Raw genomic sequence first — 27,570 nt, 5'->3', positions numbered from 1 at the left:
AAGTCTGGAATATTCTAGAAATTTCTTAAATACTTAAATGTCTTTTGATTTTTATACATAATACAAAATATTTTAATAAAAATTAGTAAACAAGTTAGGCTTATTTTAATAAAAACTTTGAAAATTAAGGAAAATGAAACGTGATTCCAAACTTTTAGGAGGGAGTGTACGTATTGCAGTAACATTCAGTAGACTTTTTATTTAATAATGTCTTCTAAATGATTCAAGAATTTTGAGAATGTCTAGGACTAATGCAGCAATACATGTTACGTTTAGTGTCTCCTTCATTACCTTCCTTATCATGCTGATAGTACTATAATTGCTTCCTAACTTTTTTGTATATACTGTACATATATAAAAAAAAGAAGGAAAAAAAAAAAAGAAAAATTGTATTTTCGATAGAATGGATTGGTGCCAATCCTCCGATTAAACGACATTTTAGAGAATCGCTTTTTGAATGATTCATTTGTTATACCTTTCTCCTTGGCAGAGACCCAGTTTACATATTCTTGAGATGTTCACTTTTATTACTTTATGAAGATTATTAATTGAAAGAGTTCTGTAACGTTTGCCCTTGAAAAAAAAAAAAAAATTCAAGGTAGAGTTAATATTCTTAAATTTGAAATGGTGTTCTTAGGCGTAAACTTTGAAAGTAATAATTCTTCAAAAGATGTTACTTAAATTGTCTAGAAAGTTAGTCGTATCAGGAAGTATGTAATAGCTTTTCTTGTTGGCAGAGGAAAGGTAAGGAAAAAAAGTTCCCTTTAAGGTCAACGAGAAATCGGTATTTGAATTAGGTCAGAAGAGTAATTCTTATATCTTTCACAAGGCGTGTACCTAAGGGGTAGATGCTTAAGAAGAGCCGTCGAAGGGACCTCCCATATTCATTCAAGAGATTCTCATTAGGCCAAAGTCCACATGAACATGGTATAATCAATTATTGTTCTCGGTAATAAGTATACAAGACGAATAATAATACGAACATTCGCAATGCGTCTGTTGATATGGCATTTAATGAATGTTGAATTACAATTTATAGTGCTTTCGGTGAGTGAGGGTTATGCTCGAAAGAATATCGCGCTTAACACAATAAAACAGTACGCGTTCTCATTCCCCAGTAATGATTTTAAATAATGACGTCAGTAGCCTTTGATAATTCTGATTAAAAAAATCACGTGGGCTAGCATTTGAACTTCTTGGTGGTTACATTCCTTTTGAAATAAGCTTTCCATGAAACACAGACCCCAAATAAGTAAGCAAAGGAGGTGAGATAGGTGCACGCATTTTATTTTTATTATTATATAAGTAGAAGGAAATCACCAAGAAAGAGAAGAATGACGATATCCAGCTCAGGACCCTGGGTGTGCGAAGCCCATACTCACCAGATGTGAGCCCCTGGGGATATTTTATGTTGTCTTGTTGAAACTAGTGATGGGCATAATCTAGAGGTTATAATCGATTATGGATTTTTGATAATCGAATGGAATGGTATAAATATATACCGGACTTTTTTTTTTTTTTTTTTTGTAAAATATAAACTTCTGGAATACTGTGGAAGGCCCCTAGGACAGAGTGAGGGTCGCCAGGTTTTTTTTTTTCACAAAGTGCAAACACTTTGACATTTCAGATTACAAAAGTATGGCATATTGGACAAAAGTAAAAGTAATTAATAAAACTAATTTAACAGTATTATTCAAAACATTTTTATAAAGATTTTCACAGTAAAAGCACATTATATTATCATCATATTCTTATTACGATTTATTTTTTATGTCTATGGCTGCATGATGGCCTGAATCGTTGAATAGCAGTAGGTACTCCTAATGAAATACTATACCTAGTTTTTTTGCCAATACTTGTAAAAGCCATGTTTTTACGTATTCACTTGCAATAAAAAGTCTTAGAGGAGGCCCTACCATTTTTATAAACAATAATGGCGACAAATTTTAAATTTTTATTTCTTTTTAACTTCTGTAACATCGTTTCGGTAAAAACAAAAGCTCTAATTCTATGTATATATTTGTATATTTTAAAAATCTGTCTACATATGTATGTGTCTATAAATATACATATTCGTGGTACGGTTTTTTATCTTCATCGTCGGGTATTTTTACCATGTGAAAATTCCACGCGGCCATTTTTATTTTGTTTCTTAGTTTCTGTCATTATTTCCGTGTACGTGAAATGACAGCAACCAGGATGGTGTGTTATGAGGGTGGAGATATAATTAATCCCACTGTGTGTTGCGGGAGTGGCTACGTTGGACATGATAATAAAGAGCACGACTAGAAGGCGTTTATTTAGAGAGTTTGAGTGGACTGTTCTTATTCGTGCAAACTGTAATTTTATTTTTTTAGTTTGTAACTTGGGGTCATTGAATTTATTCTTTGCCACTTTTAAAATAATGTAGCATCATAAAGATTATTCTATATAGGAAAAACAGATATAAAATAAATTCAGTTTACACTACCTGAGGATTGCATAGGATTAGAGGAGTGTTAGTGCGTTAATAAATTGCTAGTTGATGTTAATTTTTTTGTTGTTACAAACTTGATGTACTGTATATTAGTAATATAATTATAGAAAAAAGTAATCGCTTGGGTGAAGAAATCTAATTTAATAATTAAAATTCATTTAAAACACTAACTATTAGAACATTTAATGTTCTAATATTTATAACATTCTAATTTTAAAGTGTCAATAAATTATACAGATGGATATTAAGCATAGATTAAGACCACTCATTGTTCATCAGAAAATCACTGCTGATTGCAGTGGTGGGCCTAAGAGATAGGAGATTACAAAATGGCATTTTCCCTGTTGAGTAGGGATATATCCAGGAAGAAAAAAAAATATATGCATCTCTTCCTCAATACTGATTGACTTGATCATGCAAATTATTTTATTGCATCAGGTCAGGTGTTTAGCACCCAGTGCTGTATCAAGTTGGCTTTCCTTCCGAGGCAATTACTTGGAAATGTGTTTCCCCTTCTCTCAAAACTATAGTACAGAAAACGATGCATGTGTAATATCAAAAAATTCAACCAGAATCAATGAAAAACTTAAAAGTTATTATTTGTATTATTGTCTAGTACAGTGGTTCTCAAAGTACTGAGATGGACTCTTTGGACTCTTTCAAAAGTCAAAAAAAGTTTGTGGATTCCTATAAACATATTATTATTAGTCATATGGTGCAAGGAAGCCTGAGGCTTATGCTGAGGCCGGAGAGAGAGAGAGAGAACAAGTGGACAAGGCTCCCGCTGAGTATCAGTTTCAGCATTCAGCAACCTCAAAGGCCTGAGACACATGTTCCCATGAAACATGGCTGATTTGATAAACAGTCTAACCATCGACCTCGATAAATTCTGCCGGCTGCACACTTACAGATGCCAGAAGCTAATGGAATCATAAATAAATCTACCATTATGATTCACGGGACACCACCAGAAGGAAAATATTGACTGCTTTAACCAAGGAAATACCTTCTTGTACATATGCTTCACATTTTATCCACCACTTTTGATCAAATATTATCTTACTTAGTTTGGGATACTACGGTATTCCACAATTTTAAAGTATGTAATTAAATAATTCTGTAAATAGTGTTCCTTTCAGGTTAAGCACACATGTGGCTCCGTGTAACTCTCTACACATGTCTCTGCCTTAACCTGTGAATGTAATAATCACTTCCTTAGTTTACTGCTGGCTAGGGGATGGCTCTAGAGCAGAACAATAAACAGATATTAATAATAATAAATTTGAAAAAGGATGGTAATAGAATAGATGGACAAAAATCTTCCTTCACCCAGAGAATAATTAATTGTTGGAATAAACTTCCATCTAGTGTGATGGAAGTGGCAATTTGAATGCATTTAAAGCACTAGATGTGAAGAATGAATGCATTTAAAGAACTAGATATGTAAAAACATTTTTTTTTTTTTTTAGTTGTTTCTGTATAGACTTTGCTTTGTTGCCTCATTTTTCCAGAGATGACATATATCCCAGAGATGATATATAGCTTATACTGAGCTATATATAGCTCAGTATAAGCTATATATCATCTCGTTTCCTTGCTTTTAATTCTCCTTTTCTCTTACAAATACCAAACAGTTATACATATGAAATTGTAGTGCTTTACTTCAGTTTGCCCTTTAAAATTATTATGTATCTTATAGGCCAAAAAGTGTAGTATACTATTTTTTTATTGTACTTTTTGCATCTGTGCTGTGCATATTAAGCTGAATTTTGTTTCAAAAAGAGTTAAAATTGATTTTCTTTCAAAGTAGGACAGGCTTTAAATTTTATCCCTGGGACAAAATTTATTGTGAAATTTTTCTCCCTTGGATTTCTGAATTATCAAAAAATAGAATCGAATAATATAAAATTTCATAGGATTGATATATGTTGGCATTTAATTTTTACTTTTAGATTAGATATCTGTTAACTAGCCAATGTGTGTACATTTGTCTTTGTTTTTAATTTAAATTTATTTATTTTTTTTTTTTCAGAGCAAATTGTGATGACACCCACCAAGAAAGGGCATGGTCATACAACAATTAGAATGGAGCGATTAAGGAAAAGGGAAATGGATAGTAGCAGTATAATGCATGTAGCTGGTGGTGATCACAAAGGAATTATCATTAATAAAGAAGCTAGTAAAGGTAATACTTCTTTGTATATCATTAATTCCAAAATTTATGTATTATTATTAATATATTAAACTGTTTTGGTAGTTTATTGTTTAGTGACATGTGCAACTATTAGTAATTATTAGAAAAAGGTATTTTAAATTTAGTCAGTAAAATAAGAACAAGTGAACGAACAAATAAGAACAAGTGAACAACAGTTATGTCTTTTATGTTGCTTTGCAAAAAAAATTAGAGAACAGGTATTCCTTGATTTATGTCACTAATTGGTCCTGTGGAGGCTAGCTGTTAAGCAAAAAGATGTGTATCAAGAGTTATTTTTGCATACACACAATGCAATAAATAGGTAATTTGTTCCTGAGCATCAACAATTAGAAAAAAATCTGATTATTTAAGAATTTCTACCATAAATACAATACTATCTATACTCTTCTCAAACCCTTTAAAATACATTTAGATCGGTAGAAGAATATTAAAAATATTCATCAAGACAATTAAAATTCAAGGCTGAGGTTTGTGCTTTGTTTGTATGCTTTAAAAATTATTCAAACGAACTCTTATCTCCATCTATTCAGTCTTCTGGAGGATTCACTTGTGGAGTTTTCTGTCTTTACAGGGCTCCTTCATTTTTTTGAAGGTGAAAAATTTGTTCAATGGTAGTTAAGTGGAATCATTTGTTTTTTCAGCTTAAGGCTTCCTGTATTAACTTATAGAATTTTTCAAACTTCTACTTGCTTTACCCACTTGTCTTGAAAACCACTTAAAACTGATTCAAGGTCCTTTGCTTTAAGTGATCACAGTATTAATAATGTCAAAATGGTGTAGCATCAGCCAAAAAAACCTACCCATTTAATTTGTATATCACTTCTAATAATTTCTTTAATTCTTGTTCAGATTTATTCAAACTATCCACTTTCATAACACCAGATGGAAGTCTGTTCCAGTAATCAGTTATTAACTAGCTGAAAACATTTGCACATGTATCCTGCAACTGTCATTACCATATTAAATGATGTCCTCCTTTGTGCAAAGGGATCGTTGCCTCTTTGTCCTTGCTGGTAAAATTTTGGTATATCATTGACTAAATCCCCTGCACTGCTCAGACAACTTCATGTTGAATGTACAATTACCCTTAGTCTTTTCATTCTCCCCTACCTTCAGTATGGCTCACCCAATTGGTATGTTTTTCTGGGATTACTACTACCCAAATGCAATACCTTGCATTTATCAATTTTAAATCTCAATTCCTACTTTTCTATCCATCTGCCTAATTTAAGCAGGTCTTTGTGGAATAGTACACCCCAATTATTTTCATTAAATCCACTGTAAACCTTTGTATCATAATCAAACTTAGAAGGAAAATCAATATTGTTAATGAATATTGAAAGAATAAAGAGCCCAGCACTTGAGACCTGAGGAACTCCACTAATAACATTAGGCGATGAAGATTAGTAGTCATTAAAAACCACTCTCTGTCTCCTGCCGACCGGACTAGCCAGGTGGGTTAGTTAGTTAGTTATTTATTTGGAGCATTAGCAACTAAGGCCATATTGCTGCGGGATATGCGGTGGTCATTCCCTGACCTTTCCGTATTTGGTGGTGACGGGCTCGAACCCCGGTCTAATCAAGAAGCATGTGCTATAGCCACTGCTGCTCCTTCCCACCTGGGTAAAGTGCCTGCCTGGCAACCCAGAGGTCGTGGATTTGAATCCTGCCTCTGGCTTGGATCAGAGTACTGCAAAAACCTTGGGAGGTGCATTATGGCCACAGAAACCAATGCGCCAACAACTACAAAAAAAAAAAAAAAAACAACCTCTGTCTCCTGCCACAACATTTTTTTATCAATAGCAGTAACTTGTCCCTAATGCCCCACTACTTCAGTTTCTACAGCAGTCATTCATGTGGAACAGTATCAAAAGTTTTGCTGAAATCTAAAAATATGATAATATTAGTAAAATAATAATATTATTATTATTATTACTAGCCATATAGTGCAAGGAAGCCTCGGGCTTATGCTGCACCAGCTAAAAAAAAATTCCGAGTTACCCTGAGAGAGAGAGAGAGAGAGAGAGAGAGAGAGAGAGAGAGAGAGAGAAACAGAAGGGAATCACCAAGAAAGAGAAGAATGATGATATCCAGCTCAAGGACCCTGGGTGTGCCAAGCCCATACTCACCAGATGTGAGCCCCTGGGGTGAAATAAGAGGAGTTTACCTCAACATAGTGTGGTAAATCGACAAATCGAAAAAAAATCGACAACTTACCGGTACATTGTACCGGTAAGTTGTTGATTTTTTTCGTTTTTTCCGTTTTAATTTCTGGAGGGTATCATACGGAAGTGTTCTGCGCACTATGTTGAGGTAAACTCCTCTTATTATTTTACTAATATTATTATCAACGTAGAACATATTGAATAGTACAGCTCTGATTCATACTATCTAAAAATATGATAAATATATGTAAAAATAATTTTTTGCTACAGTTCCTTTGTTAATGCATTATAGTAGATAATCAGATTGGTCTGATCAGATCCCTTAACAAATCTGTGCTGTGATAACCATAACTCATTTCTGTCATGATGATCCTGACTTACTTTTTAAGGAGAGACATCACTTTCAATTGGAAAGATATTTGCACATATCCAGTCTGTAGGGACCTCTCCTAATTCTAAGAATGCTCTCATAATTATAGCTAAAGGTTTGCTTATCTCTTTTGCTGCTGCTTTTAATATAGTTGGATAGATTTATTGAGCTACAAGTGCCTTATTTACTTTTAGCTCTAACAATTTCTTTTCCGTTTTCCTCTGAGTTTTCTAAAATCATTCAGCTCCTTGTATCATCATATAGAATTCTGAAAACCTTTATTCATTTTACTGTTTTTTCTAGGACTATTATTTGTTTGAATAATTTCTCTTATTGCTTCTAAATTCTTAAACTGATCCAACACTCCTTGCTTTAAGAAACATTAACAAAGGAGTTTTCACTTCATCTACATCCCCATTCTTTTGGCCCCAATTTATCCAACCTATTGAACTCTACATTTATAAATGTAGATTTGAAAAATTGACTTCATCTTGTGAGGGAGTCAATTCTTCAACATCTTTCTTCATTTTCCAAAAGCTTAACTGTTTGCCTAGTTACCCAGTCATAGCTTGGGTCTGCCCTGAAGTTTCTTCAAATCTGCTGAAGTTAATACAGTACAGTCCAGGCTTCATCAGTGATATTTATGAGTTTAGGGATGTTGAATTCCTTCCAACTTTTTTTTTTTTTTTTTTTTTTTAAGAGTTGAAGCCTCTTCACTCTTAGTTTCACCAGTTGCTTTAGAAAATGTTTGTTTATGGTAACAGTGCTTGAAATTTGTGGTGGCATCCTGATTTATAGATTGTAACAGTGCACTTGTATTTGGTTGTATTAAACAAATGTAACTTTGCTTTGCCTTCAGACAAATTTTTGAAACTTGCAAATGCTCTAGGACATTATCCAAGAAAATTTCCTTCCAGGCTAGCAACACTTTTTTTCCCGCAAGGTTATTTTCAATGCAATCTTTACCAACAGCTGGACAAAAATTATCCATACTCCATTTTGAAAAACTGTCCGTGTAAACCAGGTTTTCTCATTTACTTTCCAAAGAGCCAGCAGTTTTAACCTAAGGTTTCCCTTTAATTTGGAGTGGTAAACTACCATAGTAAGTTTAAAATCTCTTGGCAGCATTAACTCCTAGGAAACAATTTAAGTAATTTTTAGCTTTCTGAAATCCTGAAATAGAGTTTTCCCTCCTTGCCAGTGATCGTTTCCCCCCCCCCTTTCCCTTTCTTTTCTTCCTTTTTTTTGAAAATAAATCTCATCCAAAGTTAAAAATTTGTTTTACACTATACATCTTATTTACTTTTTCAGGTGACCACAGTACAATAAAATCAGCATGTTTTTTTTTTTTGTGATGTATAAGCAAAATAAAGCATAAGTGAAGTGAGGGGAGGGGGAGGTTATAATTATTTATGGATGTATAAGTGAAAAGATGGAAATTGGGGCAATATAAATTAAGAAATGCATGCATTTTAAATAATTATAAATTATAATAATGAAATTTGCAGATTGTCTAAAGGCTGAGAGGGTGGTTGATGATGAAAGTCAGGCTTTGTGGCCAGAGAAATGCAGTTGCATTTTAATACTGCAGTGTGAAAGGTCCACATTTAATTGTTAACAACCCAGAATAATTATGCATTATTAGGGGATGAGTAGAGTTGAAGGCATAAATGAGAAGTGGAAGAGAGAGACTTTTTGTGTTACATGGTGTCTTTTTGTATCTAGGGAGAAGGGCACTATACTTCCATTATACAAGTCAATGGTGAAAGTTCATTGAACTGTGGTGCAATTTTCCTATTGAAATGACACAGAAAAACCAGGGGACATGAATGCAAACTGTTGTGGGGGAACTATTAGACTGGAACTCAGCAGGGGCAGTCCCAGGATTTTTGGGTGGGGTGGGCTAAAGCATTGTTCTGAGGAATCATTAAACTTTAATTATCATGTAGCAATAAAATAATTACATTATTTTGATCATGAGGAGCTATAATTTCCTTAGCCTGTACCTAAGACCATCCCTGTACTTCAGGAAGTTTATATTTAGTAGCATGACATCAACCATTGGAATAAGCTGTCTCTCTGGATTGTCAAGGTTGACATTTTGGTGAATAAGAGGAAGTTCGATTGGTACTTTTTGTTGATTGAAGAATATGGCAAATGGATATAAATTGTATTAACAGAATTTAAATTTATCTTTCTTCCTTTCTTTTTGTCAATGCAGTAAAACCATGTTTCTTCCCATCTTTTGGCCTATACTAAGATTAATTATGGTATAATCTTTCTAATTATAATTCAAGTAGTGTAACTTAATCTAATATGTAGGCTTGGTAAAGTTATTATAAGTTAGGTTTTGTTTATAATTTACATAAATAATATATTAATTTTTTTTTTTTTTTATGAAAACCCCAAACACAAAAGGTATCAAAACCTATAGTACTTAGTACCGTGCATGGGTTGAAGGAGAAGTATGGGGGGAGGGGGATGCCGATGAAGTTATTTTGTCATGAACATGGCCATTAACTCTGCTAAATGTTATTTGAAAATACAGTTTTATCTTGGGCAATAATAATATTAATCTAAAATATTTTTCTGATCACTATTTAATATTCTTATGATACTTTTCAGATGACGATGGTATGCTTCCCCCTCAGTTGTCTTTGGAATTTAAAGTATTCTTGACTAATGCATCCAATAATGTTCATACACAAGTAAGTATAAGGTGTAGTACTATATTAATTTTATGAAGCCTCTACTGATTTTAAGTATATGAATCTAATGGAGTTTTTCACTTATAATTTACAAGTTTTCAATATGTATAGCTGTTTTTATTAGTACGAACAGCAGAAAATCATTATTTTTGGTATTTTTTATCATAACTCTGAAAGAAGTCTGCTAAAATGTTTTGATGCTTATTCAGCTATTTTTGGGAAAATTTTGGCTTAGCAGCAATAAAGGAAAAATTTCGTAAAGGTAAATATTTTTTTATTTAGTGGTTTACTTTTACTATTAGAAGAGATAATACTTAGTTCTTTAAATTAATTTGAAATCTTATGGGATCTTCATTTAGTCAAGATCCCATATTTATCTACATGTTTTTCCTCATTTAATAATATTCCCACTTAACTTCTAGTGGCACGCCAAAGAAAATCACACGAGCATGCTACTACATTGCTGTCAGCACTTAGTGTTTTAGAGAAAATAGGCAAGAAATAGTGCATTTTATGATCTGTTCTTTAGTAATGGCAGTCTAAAAATTTTAAACATTTTAAACTCTTTTGCCATTTGAAACATATGGTGAGAGACATTGAAGCTAAAACCAAAACAGTATGGAAAAATAATACACGAGTGAGCATGCAGGGTATTTTGCACACTAACATCTGATAATTAAATTTTTAATGACTGTACTAATTTTGTAATGGCTGTACTTCTCCAATTAAAACATAATTAGTGATGCAGATTGAAATTGAAGACAATGCTGGAAACGTTAAAATTTATACTGACATAATTCTAATAGATATTTCAATATTAAATTTAATTTTTTGTTGCATAGGATTAACCAGCACGCCAACTAATGAGTCAATGTCTTCCCCATTGTTAAGGAGAAAATTAAGTTAAAATGTATAGTATTTTTTTGATGTTGTTTGTCTTATTGCATAATTATCCCATAAGCATGTATATAGAGGCAATATAAAAAATGCAGAAAATGAGCAAAGAAACAAATAAATAACAAAGACGGAAGGAGAGTGGAAGGAATATGTATCTAAAAATTTTGTAAAATATTAAGTATGGGACAAATACAGCCAAAGTTATAAGCCAATAAATAATAAATTCAGACTGATGCCACCTGACCATGCTGAGGTCACTTGACCATGTGTGTGTGTGTCTACATGAATGTGTAAACACACACACACACACACACACACACACACACACACACACACACATATATATATATATATATATATATTAAACTCTGAACCCTTTCATGAACCCTTTTCTATTTTTTTATATCATTCCTAGACATATAACTAATATTATAAGTTGTTTTATAAATGTAATATAATACACATAAATCACTATAATAAATGTGCATAATGTGGTATTATTGTTACACTTAAATATGACATGGTATTTTTATAGTGTTGAGGTATACTGCTGTAGTTTTGATTTATTTTTTAAAACAAAATTATACCTTAACTAGAGCAGCAAAGTTTATGGCTCAGAGCAGGGAGTTAGTGGCACTAATGACCTAAAAGGAATTAAATTAGGGGCTTACCAAGCACTCAGCTTTCCAACTCACTAACTGGCACCTACCTTCATGCATATAGCTACAGTGGAATCACCAAGAACTGAAGATGTTGGTCCCACAGGAGGTAGTTATCCTTGGTGACTGTTTTCAGGGAATTGAGGGTGTCCAAATGCTTCCTTTACAAAAGTAAAATTATATTGGCAATAGAGAATATCATGAAGTTTTTATTTGCCAACTGTAAAATGTGCACACTGCAGTAGATGGCAATATAATTATAATTGTAATCATAGTGAAATTTACCAACCAAGAAGGTGCACTTTGGTTCGATGAGCTGCAGTATACCATTGCTGTTATGCGTAAATTTGAACATGGTTTAAAAAGAAGCTGCTGAGTAGGCCTACAGTTCTGTAATGGTATGGAAAATTCATAAAGGATCCCTGTTTGTACAATTATCTCATCTGAGGTGGTAGCTAAACAGAATTCAGTGAGGCCACATTGACACCTGTTCAAGGAAGTTTTACATGAAGCCCAGGGAAATCCATACAGTATGCCAGCAGTAAGCTTAACATGTCAAGGTCAACAGTGTATAATGCTGTCAGAGGACGAAACCATACAGCTCACAGCTAGTTTTTGTACCGAAGCTGTTGATTGATGACAGAACCAAGAGGATGAAATGTTATTGGTAAATTCTTCTGTGATTACAGTTTTGCAATTATGTTGCCAATCTTCTGTAGTACACACATTTTTCATCTGGGAATAAAAACTGGAAGATATCCTCTATCACCTGGAAGTGGTTTCAGATTTGTATCATGTATCCTATTCACGTAATATTCTGTTTTTGTAAAGGAAGTTTGTGGAAACACTGTGTTATGAGTATGAATAGGGCATAATATATTGTTATACTTGTAAGTACTAATGATATTAAGCATAGCAAAGCTGAGGCTCCACTTTATAGCTATGAGGTGATGAGAAAAAGCCATGAGTCAGGAATTTGCAAATGTCTGGAAGACTGCACAACTCATGAAGTAGGATATCTTTCAGCATGGCTTGCACTTGCTACCAAAAGAGACTGTTTTTATAGAAATGGCATACACATAAACTAAACAGGTGCAAAATTATTTGCTGATTCTTTCAATGTAGTATTATGAGTGTCTATATATCCCCAGGACTGCTAGTTTGGGGGATGTATATCATTAGCATTAGTAGATGCATATGATGCAAGAAAGCAAGCTCATATAGCATCAGCCAAAAAAAACCCTTCCCATTTCACCCCCTCCATTCCCTCCAAAGGTTTGTCTAGTTCAGCCTTGAATTATTTAAGCTGTCAGCTTCCACAATGACAGATAGAAGTTTGTTCCAGCAGTCAACCACCCAACCACAAGACAACTGCAAGCAGAGGTGGAATTGATTAATGATATCCATAACAGGTGGAATGGATTAATGGTAGCCAACAGTGATGGAATTGATTTTTCATTGCTTCTATTGGGATATGCAGTAACCTGGAAAGCAGAAGTGGAGAGAAATACCAAGTCTGTCAGAGGGGTTCCACGAGCCATTCATTTATATTGGACAGACATAACAGGAGGTGAGGTGGAGTTATGGATTTTGGTTAAGAAGTACACCTAGTAGATATGAGTTGTCAGTCAACATTGAGTCAGTCTAGTTCCATGTGTGACATAAACACTGGGAAAACAGAAATGAGTAGGAGTGTGTTTATACAGAGATGGAACTACTAAATTGACCTTTTCAGGTAAAGAGTAGAATGATGGACACACACACACACACACACACACACACACACACACACACACACACACACACACACACACACACACACACACACACACACACACACACACACACACACACTATATATATATATATATATATATATATAAATTTAGATTTAAAAAGAAAATGTTGTGTGGATATTTTGCCTTCAGCCAAAGTGCATGAATAATGCACTTTTGCTGAAGGCAAAATTTCAATTTTGATAGCATTAAAATTATTTAATGCCCTCTATTCTCATCGTCAAATTATTTCCATACTGCCCATGAGTAAATTTTATAAATTGAAGTATACCATTACTTCCTAAAATTTTATATTTCTATCTTCAGGTTCTTGTTTCACTTACGAATGGGAATTTTCCTCTTGTTTGTTTTATTAATCCTCTTGCAGAGCCTTATACACCTCAATGAAATCTTCCACATCTTTTTAGTTACTTCTCATAGGGACAATGCTTGATGTTCTTTACCAGTCTAGTCACCTTCTTTGCACTTTCTACTTTCTCCAGAAGTTCTGCATCTTTCTTTAGATGCGGCCTCTAAAACTGGATACAATATTCTCTCTCTACTTTCAGAATTCCAATAAATCATAGACAGAAAACACATGTCCTTTTTTTTGCCATCTGCTTTTACTGAATGTTGAATTTCATGTCTTTCTCATCGTGAACATCCTTTAATTCTCTCCTGGGATTCTGTTCCCCAAATGCTGTAATTTGCATTTACTAGCATATAAACTGTAGCTGCCATTTTTCAGATCATATTGCAGTCAGTCCAAATCCTTTTGAACAGGGCCAGCTTTAGGGTAAGGCAGAGTAAGCACTGGTAGGGGCACCAACGCCACCCCCTCCTCCCAAAAACAAAGCTCACAATAAAGCTTTTGTGTATTTCATGTGTTAACATGTTAAAAACAAACAGTATTAAATTCATAATTTACTAATTTATAATTACTAATTTACATAATTATATTGCATGTAATTTACTTTTTTGTAAGTAAATAAAATGTAAAATTAACCATTCTAAAAAATGAAAACCTTCACATTGGTGGGAGAGGGGCTACCATATATCCTTGAGCTGTCTCTGCTTTTGAAGCATAATGTCTTGGTTCTCATTGTTAACTGCCCTCCTAACTTTGACAGCTTTTTCTGTATTCTTTCATCGTCGGTATTATTTAGAAAGATAAGAAACAAAAGAGGCCTGAGCACTGATTGTTGAGGGACACCACTTGCTATTTCAGTCCACTCTGTAGAATACTCATTTATAACCACTCTCTGTCTCCTGCCTTACAACCAACTTCAAATCCACTGGTTGGGCTTCCCTGTTATCACAACTTGCTTTAATTCATACAATAATCTCTTGAGGAATCATGTTAGAAACCTTATTAATGTCAAAGTTGTGTTTTGTATCCCAACTGCTTTAACCTCATCGTAGTAATTAATCAGATTTTTCCAGCAAGATCCCCCTTCATTAAACCATGCTGAGAGCCATTTAGGATTCTGTTCTTGTTGAGATGGTCCTGAATTGTGTATTTAACCATAGATTCCATAATCTTACCAATCATAGAAGTCAAACTCTCCAGTCTATAATAGGTACCTCTTCTGCTTAGAGCTCTTCACATTATGATGGTTCAGTGCATCTTCAGTTGGCACTAATGTGGTTCAGTAGTAAAGACAGCTGCAAAGTACTTGGTCAACTCAGCTGCATCTTTGGCTGGAATGTTGATTATACCACTACTTTGATCTTGAGAACCCCTGTCGAATTTATTTTTTGCTTCTTTGCATTCACAGAAGAGTAGACCTTTTCCCCATTTGAATTGTCTCCACTAGCAGTTTTTCATAGTCAATTTTTGCAAATCTTATCCCATTGTTTGTTTTATTATATCTTTATTTAAAGTTACATCCATATAAAGCAGTGTCACATTATAGTTTTATGTATCCTATGCTTTTTTCCCTTTGTTTAGTTAGATCTGTTTAAATTTGTTTAGTTTAGTTAAATCTCTAACAATATCATTTAAATTGTGTGGATTATCTCTGATAATAATTGAAATACAAGTAATATCAATCTGATGCCATGAATTATTGTAGGAAAGTAGAGAGTTGAGGTTTTGGTTTAGAGATGACGTGGATGAAAGAATGAAGATGCATAGCGCTCAAGATTTCTTTAAAGAGCTAATTAGTCCATGTGAATTTCCAAGAGGTGAGGAAAATTTGATTCTAGCATTTTGAATGTAAATTACAGTGTAGGGAACAATATGAATAAGCAGAAATAAAGTTAGCGTTTGTGGAATTCCTTTTTAAGTTTGCACATTTAGTTAATTATTGTTTGCTTACCTTTAACATGCTGAATTAATGTTAAAGGTAAATAAGCTCTTTTTAATATTCACAGTGAATATATAATGATGAAATTATGGAATTATTTAATAAAATTAGGGCTGAAATTATAGAATTATATGATTATTCAATCTTTTTAATACTCATTCACATTGACTGTATTAAACAGCTCTATTCCTTTCAGAATATTCTTGAATTGTAACTGCAATATGTGGTGGTCATACTTTTTTTTTTTTTTTTTCACTGGACATATTGAACAAATCATGTTTTCCAATCTGGAGTGCTCAAGATAGGCTAAGGCTGTTCAGTATTCAAATTTTCTACTGTGGCTGTCTAGAAATAACTATTGGCTTATCATCTGGAGTTTGGTCCATGATGCATCTGATTTTTTATGTAATATTCTGTTTATCAAATAAGTGCACCTGGTTGCAAAAAAATAAACTTTTTTATTTTGGAAATTGCTTATATCTAGTTCACATCATATATGGTATACCAAATATTATCCAAATCACATAACTGCTTTCTTCTCTGCATGTGTTTGAATATGGAAAATTTAAATTGAGCCAATGCAGAGCATTAAAAAAAATTAATACTGTGTGCAGAAAGGAGTAAAAATTTGTATAAACCAAGAGGTGGGGTTGGGGGGGGGGGGCTCAGTTGTAACCCAGTTGAAAAAAAAAATGAAGGAATAAGTGGTGTGATGAATTACACCATACTATAGATATTATTTATTATCTTAGTTTTGCATATTGTGCATTATATGTATTCCATTAATATTTTTATTAAAGGAATACACATAATACTATTATTACATTTTGTGAAAGTATTAGTATAGGCAAGTGGCACAAGAAAGCAAGCTTATACAGCATCAGCCAAAAATAAAAAAATTAAATATAATAATAATAAAAAAATAAATCAAATAAATAAAAAAAGTAAACAAAAAACACTCACATCCACTCTAATATCACTTCTAATAATTTGTGTAATTCCTCCTTAAATTTATTCAAACTACTGTAGAGTCTTGATTATCCAAGGTAATGTGGACTGAGGGAACCTCAGATAATCAAAAACTCAAATAACACAGAAGGTTTGGTAAATTATTATTGAAATAAACTGGATTTGAATACATTAACACGATGATGTATACTCTATTTTCAGGTTAGACCTACTTATGAACATAATGGCTTTTAAATTATACAATAAAACACTTTTAATTTTATTTACAACTGTTTTATTACAAAAATTACAAAAAAAATAGTACATGTATAAAAATTACAAGTTATAGACAAGAAAAATGTACCCTTACAGTTGTTAACACTACACCTTCATATCATATAAAAAATTCCTTAATGGGTTTCTGTTTCATAGAAGCTCCTCACTTTTTAGCTGCTATATTTTGTAGGCACCTAAGTAACAAAACATTGGCAGGCGTGGTATCCTCCTGCTGTACAATATAACATAAAGCTGGCTCAATAGCATTCAGACCTTCCGTGTGTGTCATTTTTTTGTAGTTTCTGTGCACTCTTCATCTTCACTTTCATCTTTTTGTTCTTCAACAAGCTTTACGATCATGTCATCAGTCATTTTCAGCTGTTCATCAGAATTCATATACTCTTTAATATCCTCTGTAGTAAGAATATTCGAAACAGGAAAGTCATTGGCTAGTTCTAAAAGGGTTTCCTCACCTCTTTCATCTTCATTTGCTGTCTGCAAATGATCCATCTACATATGCCAAGAGATTAGAAGATTAACACTGCTAGAGCATGGGCAAGTGTTCTCTCACCCATTTTAGTTAAGTGAATCTCATCCCTGTGTATTTTAGGTTAACTCTGGTGATATGTTATTTATAAGTGTTCATTTTCCTGATAAGGGAGGAAGTCATAGAAACATTCATCTAAAAATGCAAGACTTTAAAAATATGAAAACATTCTTGAAATTGTTAGTCCAAGTTAATATGGTTAGTATTCCTGTATTAAATATTATTATAATAGCATTAATAACATTTTAAAAAATATTGATTCATGACAAAACATTTAATCCAGTTTAGCTATTAAGCCTCATAGCAACATTTAGGGCAGTTAAATCTGATGTTTAATAGCTCTAAATCTTGTTTGTTTTTTGGTTTTTAGGAGCATTAGCAACTAAGGCCATATTGCTCCGGGGATATGCAGTTGCCATTCCCTGACCTTTCGGCATCCTCCTTATTTGGTAGTCATGGGCTCAAACCCAGGTCTAATCAAGAAGCGTGTGCTACACACTGCTGCTCCTGCCCACCTTGCTGTGGAGGCGCCTTCTAAATCTTATACAGATTGTAAATTCCCACACTTTATAACATCTTTCATGTGCAGATTAAGTCACACTTGATTGTCAGCTCTTGGACTTATGGTACCCAGACACATACTCGTGAGGAGACAGAAATCTCCTGAACAACAGTGCCTGGCTGATGGCAATCTACTGAGAATAGGTAGCAAAATACTTTTTAGAGGAAGCATTACTTACTTGAGATTTAAGAGTAAGGCGATTCATAAACACTGAATATTGTGAATCACTTCACAGAGCACACAATTCTCTGGCACACAATTTTAAGGGCTCTAAAATAAGGCTGTGGGGTCTTTCTGGATCTAGTAATTGCATTTGTCTGAGACCTACCATGACCTTATAGCCCTGGAGCAAGTGTACCACCACACCTCAGTAAATCCAGCCCTGGATGTGATATATATGATGATATATTTCTATGATGATGCCTTTTGTGCAAAATTTGGTTTAACTCTGTTTTGACTTTGGTCTGGCTCTGTTTACATAGCTATATATGTCAATAATATTACTACTTGTATAATCCAGAATAGCTTAACTTTGTGCACCACTTGATAAAAAAATTAAACTGTAATTTTTTTAAACAGAATTTTATATAATTATTAACTTTATAAATTGTAGGTAGAATGATTAAAATAAAACTAGTTTGGGTTTCAGCTTATGTTTTTTATTTATTTATTTTTTTAAATTTCTTTGACAGACGAGATTTGTAATATTTTTTGTTGAAATGTTATTGTGAATATTATCATGTAATATTTTGTTTTGTTTTTGTTGAAATGTTATTGTGGTGTTATCATGTAATATTTTTTAATAATAATGAGGATGCATTTTTATTTATAGACTATGTGGGATTCATCAAGAAGATAATGAAACTGATGCAGCAAAGCTATTCTAATATAAAGAGAATAGAAGTTGAGATGAAACAGTTAGAAGACATTACAGAGCCACCTGCAGCACCAAGTAAGTTACTTTTTGTGGACATTTGATATATGCAACCTGGAAATTGTTAGTATTAATATTAATAGTGGTAAATGATGCAGGAAAGCAAGCTTGTGTAGCATCAGCCAAAAGAAAAAAAAAAACAAAAAAAAACTTACCCACATCATCTGTCCAACCTCTCAAATAGTTTGCCTGGTTCTTCCTTGAATTTATTTAGACTATCCACATCCATAACACCAGATGGGAGCCTGTTCCAGCAATCAGTTATTCACTAGCTGAAGATACATTTCCATGCATCTATCCTGCAACCTTTCTTCCTCAATTTAAATTTATGCCCTGTCATTGTGTTGGCTGAGAAAGAGGAAGAATACCATCAACATTGTGCTCACTGTTATTACATTGAGTTATTATTATTATTATTATTTTTTTTTTTATGAAATCTCTAATCACAAAAGGTATTAGAACCTATAGTACTTAGTGCTGAGCATGGGTTGAAGGTGTATACATAAGATACTTGTTAACATTAGACTTTAATTAATTTAGATTGTAATTTTTGGGAAATACATGTAAAGGAAGGTAATTCCAGAAGACAGCAGGAGGAGGAAAAGTTGGGTCTATGAATTTTGAGTTGGACAGTGAATAGATTGCAGACTGGTTGCAACATGTATTTGGGCTGGTTTGGAAGAGAGTGGGGGAATTCTAGATGCGAATTCAGAGGAGCAGGTCCTGTGGAAGTATTTATAGATAAGGCATGGCGCAGAAACTGAATATCTTTGAGACAGCATGGAGAGACTGTGTAAGAGATGGGTCATTAATTAGCCTGTATCCCCTCTTTGAATAGTGTAGAACAGAGGTTCTGTACTATTCAGAAATTTTTGATATTTAAGAAATTAGCGATGGATATTCAAGAAGTTGAAATTTTTTTGGTGCAAGGCAAAGTTTCTTAAACTGGAAAGTGGAATGCACTGTGTTATGATCAGAAAAACTATACAGTTTTTCTGATGATAACACAATGTTATTAATTTCTTAGGCGCCTCCATAGCCAGGTGGGAAGGAGCAGCAGTGCGTAGCACACACTTCTTGATTAGACCGGGGTTCGAGCCCGTCACCACCAAATACAGAGGATGTGGAAAGGTTAGAGAATGACCACCGCATATCTCGGAGAAATATGGCCTTAGTTGCTAATGCTCCTAAAAACCAAATAACTAACTAACTAACTGTTAATTTCTTTCATTTTTCTGCATTGTTTGATTGAATATTGATTGTTTTTGCTCTCTGTAGTAGAAAGTAATTTAATAACCACTAAGATAATAAGAACAGCCCATGAATTCTCTTTGGAGATGAGATCTTGTGACTGTGGAGACTTGCTAAACCTTGCTGTCATGCTCATTTAACCATGCTGATGACTTAGAAATACCAGTATCCTTTCCTTCATACATAACTTATAGAGAAGTTGAAAGTTGTCAGCAGACTTGCTAACCATCACAGGTTTGTTGTATCTCCCAGACTAGGTCTCCTTGTTCCCAGACTAAGTTACTTTTCTCCTGCTTTTGGTTTAACTCTCAAAGCAATAAAAATAAATACATGCCTATGTAAACAAATTCATACAAAAATTATAACTGAAGAATGTTAACAAACATTAATATATTAGTTTCTTTTCCATCAGTGCATAAGGTTGACAATTAAACATATTTCACTGAACACATTTTGTCCACTATGTGTTTAGCAAGTATTTCTTTACATTGTCTCTGCCTTTATTAAGTTTTTTAACCTTGGTTTCTCAGAGAAAGAGGAGTGGAGAGGTGTGTGATTTAGAAAAGTATAAAATATCTCTGAGAGAAAGTGAAGTTACTACATGAATTTGTAGATGGCTAAAGTGTAGTGTCAGTAGACAGGCCTTTCAGTATGAATGAATTGAGTAAGCATATGCTACAAAAAAAAAAAAAAGGTGAAAGTAGACTAAGAGAGAGAGCAAGTCTTTAATGCTGATGAAATTGGCATGTTCCAGATGGGGAGCTAACTATAATCAACACCTGGTTTTCAAGCACCTAAGGATTTTGTAACTCTTTTGTCTTAGTGCTCAGGGCACAATTTCTGGTCAAGCCTACTCCTTTTATCCTTGTGCACTGAAAATAAAAAATAAGCAATATTTGCAAAGTGTTTGGAGAGCTAACAAAATTTGTTGGGCCCTTTCTCAACTGTTTATGGACCAGTTCAGTAACATGCTTTATACTTACAGTAGAGATGTATGCAAAGAGAGAAATATGGATTTCAAGATCCTCCTCCTAATGTTCATTAATATACCATGACATTCAATCACTTCAAACTTTTGACTTTCATATGTCTAAAGTTGGCAGCTATGTAAGTATATAAACATAGCTAGTGATACTATTCAGTTTTAATATTTAACAATTATAACACTAACCCCTGCAGCCTCTTTTTTTTTTTTTTTTTTTTTTGATAAGAAGTACAGGAGCTACCTTCAGAATAGCTTGTACAAATTGCACATTTTTGGCTATACCATTGATGATAATGTATAATGCTGCATCGCATTAGCTATACATCATTAGTACTGTCATGTTTCCTATTTACCTTCCATATTATATGTATGTTTGTATTCTGCATTGTAAAACGTTTGTCAGATGTAAAGTGTCAAATTTATAGCCTATATTGGCTCTTAACAGCATTGTATTCTTGTTTATCAATACAATAAAATAAATATGTGAAGTGGTGAAAATTATGGAATCAAGCAAAGTGCTTGCATTCAAATGAATAATATAAATATTCATTATATAGGCATGTTCATTATTATATAAAAATAATATATAGGTAAATTTTTCAGACTATGTAAAATGCATTTCATAACAAATGTTAAATGTGCCTTTTGCCTATACATTCAGATATGCTAGCTGTAAAGACATATAAAATCTTGTTTTTAAAAGAGTTTCATTAGGCATATTTCTGAACATATTCCCCTCAGTTTCTCCATAAGAAAGTTTGGAAGAGTTAAATCCAGTGATCTTGTCAGTTAAAGTTGTTTGCAGGTTTTATCAAGAATATGGTGCATTGTGCCCAGGTATGTCTGGATATTGATGGAGGATACTTTCAGATCTCTTATGAGTTGTATCTATTTCATATAGTCAGAGGTAGGGATGAGTAACTTTCTGGTGTTGTGTGCTAGAATTCACTCAGTATGTGTGTGTATTTGTGTGCTGGATTCATTCTGGTCTGGGGTTTCTAGAGCCAGTGGCACCATCACTATCCACGAAAGCAGGAACCTTGCTTCAAAGTTAAATCAGAAGATTGACATGATTGCCTGTGTGTAGATTTTTATGGAATGCCTTGCCTTGTACTGATTAAATGGAATCATCTTAGGATGCCATTTTTACCAGTCTCAGGTATCACCTCCTGGTCAAAGGATCTTCAGGTTCCTATGAATCTGAAGATCCTTTATAAAGAGGAAGGAATTTTTTTATATGGACTTACTGTTATTTCTCTGCATTCAAATTGTACATGTATTTCAAAAGTTAGTGTTAGCCACAAGATGGCAGCACTTTTCCACACTTCAGAAACGTGTAAATTTTAAAACTATACCCTTTAAGCTAATTGTTAGAAGATTAAGGCAACTATTTTGCATATATTGTGAGAACATTTTTCTAGCATTCTTTGGTATCTCTTATTATTATGCGTATAGCTAGATAAAAGCAGATCTTAGTGCCCAGTTTAATTAAATTTTTATTTGTTGCTTGGATGGAAGTTATATGTGAATATACACAATCTTGTGTATTATCAAGTTGTGAGCTAAAACAATTGCAAGTACATATTTTTAAATATTTACTGCAGCTACTACTGTTTTATTAAAGTTCACAGTAATTTGTAAATTTATATATTTATTTATTTATTTGTAAATTTGATGGGAAGAATCCCATCTGCATTGAGTTTGCTCAAGCCATTCAAAGCCTTAAACACCTCAGTCAGATCACGTTGCAGGTGCCTAGTCTCCAGATGCTGCAATTTACAGAAATAAAGCCATTCTTTGTAAGTGCACTCCTTTGTTCCACTCACCAATCACGTTGCCTTTCTGTACTCATTCTAGCAGCTATACATACGACCTTCCTAAAATGAGACCTCCAGAACTGTATGCAGTTTTTAAGATGTGTGGCCTGACCATTGCCTTATACAATGGGATAATTACTTCCTTACCCCTGCTAGAAAAATTCTTGTATATCATTGACAAAACCTCATGAGCTGTTCTGGCAGTCTGTCTGCACTGCTCAGAGAAGTTCATATCAGTGCACAATTAACCCCAGATTCTTTACATTTTCCTACCCTATGTGTACCACACGTTTGATATATTATTCTGGGATTACTGCTACCCATATGTAGTACCTTGTATTTGTCAATCCATTTCTCAGCCTACCTGCCTAATATTTCTAGATCTTATTGCAGCAGCGTACTTTCATTACTGTCATTAACCACCTTGCTAACCTTTGTATTGTCTGCAAACTTAGACATTAAGCCTTATATACCCTCATTAATAAATATGGAAAACAACAATAAGTCAAACACCAAACCAAGTGGGACTCCACTAATAACATTAGTCCACAAAGAGCAGTGTTCATTGATAACCACTCTGTTTTCTCCCTCTCAACCATCCCTTTAGCTGTAGCCATAACTTTCTCTTAATGCCACATTGCTCCAATTTGTGCAGCAGGCTTTATATGCAACAGTATCAAAAGCTTTCCTGAAATACAAGTATATGATATCAAAATTTTTTGCATCTAGTTGCTTTATGACTGCATCATAGTATCCCATCAAATTTGTCAAACAAGATCTTCCCTTAACAAATTCATGACAGAATTATAACTGCTCTCCTATCTTTTTAGCTCTGCATTACTTCTTTAACCAGTGATTCCATTATTTTCCTTGGAACAGAAGTTAAGCTAACAGGTCTGTAATTACTCATGTTACTCTCTTATCCCCGTTTATGAATTGGGGATACACGCACACATCTCCAGTCCACAGGAACCTTTCCTGAATCAAAAGATGCTCTCTTCATTATGGCTAGGAGTTTTCTCTGCTGCCTGCCTTAATATAATTGGATAGATCCCATCTATCCTAGGTAATTTTTTATGTTTAGCTTCAAAAATTTCTCTTCCACTTTCCTCTCAGTTATCACAAAATTATTTACTTTCCTGTTAGAGTTTGATTAAACTTCTGGCATTCCCCTCCCTAAAGAATTCCTCATTTGTGAATGTAGATGCAAAATACATACCTATTCAGCCTGTCAGCAACTTGAGCAGGATCATGAACAGTTAAACCACAACATCAAGTGGACCAATGTGATTCAACCCCTTCCTTCTACTGTTAATGTAAGTAAAAAAAGTCCTTGCTGCTTTTTTTTTGGTATTCTTTTCCCGAGACTTCTCGTAATCAGCCTTGGCTTGCTTCCTTTGTGACTTGATTGCAGGCTACTTTATATCTACTATAGGCTGATGATTCACCTGATACTTCATATGTGTCCCATGTATTCTTCTTCTTTGCAGTGAGTCTCCTTAGTTCACCTGACACCCAATTAGGTTTAAGCCTTGAACTGTATTTCTTAGTATGAAAAGCCTAGTAACTTCTATGATTATTTCCCATTTATAATTTGTTGTTGGTAACAATGTTAGTTGGTCCTACTGTATAAAATTTAAAAACTGTCTGAGATCACTGTAGTATCCTTTACGAAAACAAAAACCCAACCCTTTACTCTTAATGGTAGTTACCCCCAGAAACATCTTTAAATAATCTCACAGCAATACACTTTAAGTAATCTCACTTAAAACATCTTTAAGTAATCTCACATCAGTACACTCTGATCACTGCCACCTGGTGTTTCTTTTATCTGCAGATTTTTAATGTATGAAAAATCACTGCTGATTATCAGATCATTACTTTAAACAAAGTAATGAACCATTTTCTACAACATGCTATTGTAGAAAATGGTCATCCAATAAATTCACAAAAGTCATGCTAGTGTCAGTGACCAGCTCACAAGTACCAGTCAATATCTGTCAAGTTAAACTCCCCCATTATAAGACATTCTGATTACTGGCCCACTCTATTTCTCTGTACAGGGGTTCATTGTACTCATCACATTCATTTAGCTTATAACACACTCTGACTCTCATTTTTGTTTTCCCAGTGCTTATGTCACACCAAGCTGACTCAACATTGCACTGGCCACCCATGTCAAGTGAATGCACTTCCTTAGATTTTATTTGCTTTTTAACTAAGAGCATAACTCCTCTCCCCCTTCTGTCCTGTCTGACCTTTCTGTATGCATTGTATTCCCCATATTCAAATTCTGCATCCCTTATATCTTAGTGACACCACATCTCTGATATCCCTACAGTGTTTGCATTTGATGACTTGACTAGCACTTGAAATTCATTATATTTATTTACTATGCTCATAGTACTGGTATATATGGAAGTATACACAGCATCTTCATGGACTAATGTTATTAGTGGAGTTCCACAGGATTCAGTGTTGGGCCCAGTTTTGTTTTGTATATTTATCAATGATATTGATAAAGGTATATCAGGCTTAGTCGAAGTTTGCAGATGATACAAAGGTTGGCAGGGTTGTTAATGACAGTAATGGCAGTGTGCTACTGCAACAGGATTTAGAAAATTTGGGCAGATGGGCTGAGAAGTGGCAACTGAAGTTTAACATTGACAAATGCAAAGTACTACATATAGGTAGAAGTAACCCCAGAGGAATGTACCAACTGTGTGGTACTACACTTAGGGTGGTAGAAAATGAAAAAGACCTAGGAGTAATTGTGCAGTCATATATGAAGTTTTCTGAGCAATGCAGACAGGCTGCAAGAGTAGGTCATGGGGTTTTGTCAATGATATACAGGAATTTTGCTAGCAGGGAAAAGGAGGTGATTATCCCTGTGTATAAAGCAATGGTCAGGCCACGCCTTGAGTACTGCATACAGGTCTGGAGGCCTAATTTTAGGAAGGATGTAGATTTGCTTGAGCGTATACAGAGAAGGGCAACAAGATTGGTGAGGGGGATGAAGGGATCCTCTTACCAAGAGAGGCTTAAGTTCCGCAAATTGCAGCGGCTGGAGACTAGGCACCTGCGAGGTGATCTGATTGAGGTGCATAAGGCCTTGAATGGGTTGAGCACACTGAATTCTGATGGGATTCTTCCATTTGCTCAGGTTATGAACCTAAGGGGGCATAAATTCAAATTGAGGAAAGACAGTTGTAGAATAATTGTGCAGAAATTTACCTTTTGCCAACAGGTGGTTAATTGCTGGAACAAACTCCCATCTGTCATGGAAGTTGATAGCTTAAATAAATTCAAGGAGGAACTGGACAAACACTTAGAGGGAAATGGTTGTGAATTTTTTTTTTTTTTTGGCTGATGCAACATAAGCTCATATGCTTGCTTTCTTGCATCACATGCCTCTAATGCTATCTGTTCTTACTCTTAGTTACCCTGACACAGCCAATGTATTTCCTTGATCCATGATAACCCCCAGCAGGTTTCGAAATCTCTGCTACCTTGCTTTCCATGCTGCTGCATGTTCCAGTAGAAGCAGGGAAGAATTACTTTCGTTTCTGCCTGCAGCTGTTGTTAATCTGTTAGTCTGTACATTCCCCCCAAGCTGGCATTTATTTTTAACCCACCTAGCATTGCCCTGATAGCATCAGCAAATATTCGTGCACCCTTTCTATTTAAGTGTATCCCATTCCTGTAGAAGCCGTCTCTCCTTTTAAAAAGCACAAAAGTAAGTCCTTAAATCTCCTACTCTTAATGTCATTAGTGCCAATGTGTACAACAGTATCACCTTTTGTGCCCTTAAAAGATGATTAACTTTTGTCCCCGGCATACATAGCCTGGTCCTATTCCACCTATCCTTTTTGCACAATATATTTCCCATTTCTCCAATAATAGAATCACTGATAATAGTTATCTCCTGTGGGACCAGCACATTCTGCCTTGGTGGTTGCCACTGTGTTGCCTGATGTGCAAGTATATACTCTGATGTTGAGGTAGGCAGCTGAGAGTTTGCTGAGCCCCAACTTAATTCCTTTGAGGGCATTCACCCTGTTCTTCTAGCTCTCATAAACACCCATCAGAACACTTAGCTGATTCCTAATATCCTCACACTCCTTATATGAAACACACACAAAGACATCTCCCTCAGCTGTATCATGTCCTGTTCTACATAGATACACAAACATCAAACAAGTAGTACATTTTGTGAGGCTGTGATTTGGAGAACACCCATCAAGTCTCCTCTGAACTGCAGCACTCCTGCTACTTTGAGTCCTTTACTCTGCTTCTCTGGACTGAGGCATGATTTTCATTCAAATTCATTTTAATTGAGAATACTACATTAAAGTAGCATACTTTAATAATGCCATGCACCGGTTATGCAGAAATAATATGTATTACATTGTCAAGTTTACGTTATTAAATATATATTATGATATCGAGTTTATATTATATGTGTTACGTTTTCGATCTTATGTTGTATAAGTTACATTATCGAGTTTACATTATGTTATCCTTGTAAAGTTATAAGTTAATTATAATAGCTAAAAAAATTATCTATTAATGCAAACTTGCTTGATTTGAGCTTTCAAGATACCTATTTCCCACAATTAAGACACTAGAATTCTTCTACTATGCACTACACTGCAAAGTTATGAGATGTGATATTC

General features: G+C 34.2%; 1 protein-coding gene across 2 annotated transcripts in view; it reads left to right on the top strand.

Annotated features, from left to right (window-relative positions):
• Positions 1–27,570, top strand: part of LOC150075124 (uncharacterized) — a 164,685-nt gene that overhangs the window by 98,748 nt on the left and 38,367 nt on the right. Inside the window, exons 2-6 of one of the 2 annotated variants that reach the window (XM_090389190.1) lie at positions 4,509–4,661; positions 9,852–9,934; positions 15,341–15,452; positions 18,740–18,859; positions 24,385–24,387. In XM_090389190.1, the coding sequence (XP_090245316.1) occupies positions 4,509–4,661; positions 9,852–9,934; positions 15,341–15,452; positions 18,740–18,859; positions 24,385–24,387 (471 nt within the window). The remainder of the gene's footprint in view (positions 1–4,508; positions 4,662–9,851; positions 9,935–15,340; positions 15,453–18,739; positions 18,860–24,384; positions 24,388–27,570) is intronic. The other variant, XM_090389189.1, reaches the window with a different exon arrangement.

This window comes from Mastigoproctus giganteus, chromosome 14 (genome assembly GCF_048544385.1).
Source record: "Mastigoproctus giganteus isolate SK-2022 chromosome 14, ASM4854438v1, whole genome shotgun sequence".
Taxonomy (NCBI): Eukaryota; Metazoa; Arthropoda; class Arachnida; order Uropygi; family Thelyphonidae; genus Mastigoproctus; species Mastigoproctus giganteus.
The sequence above is the reverse complement of the archived record's forward strand: the minus strand, read 5'-3'. Positions and strand labels throughout refer to the sequence as shown.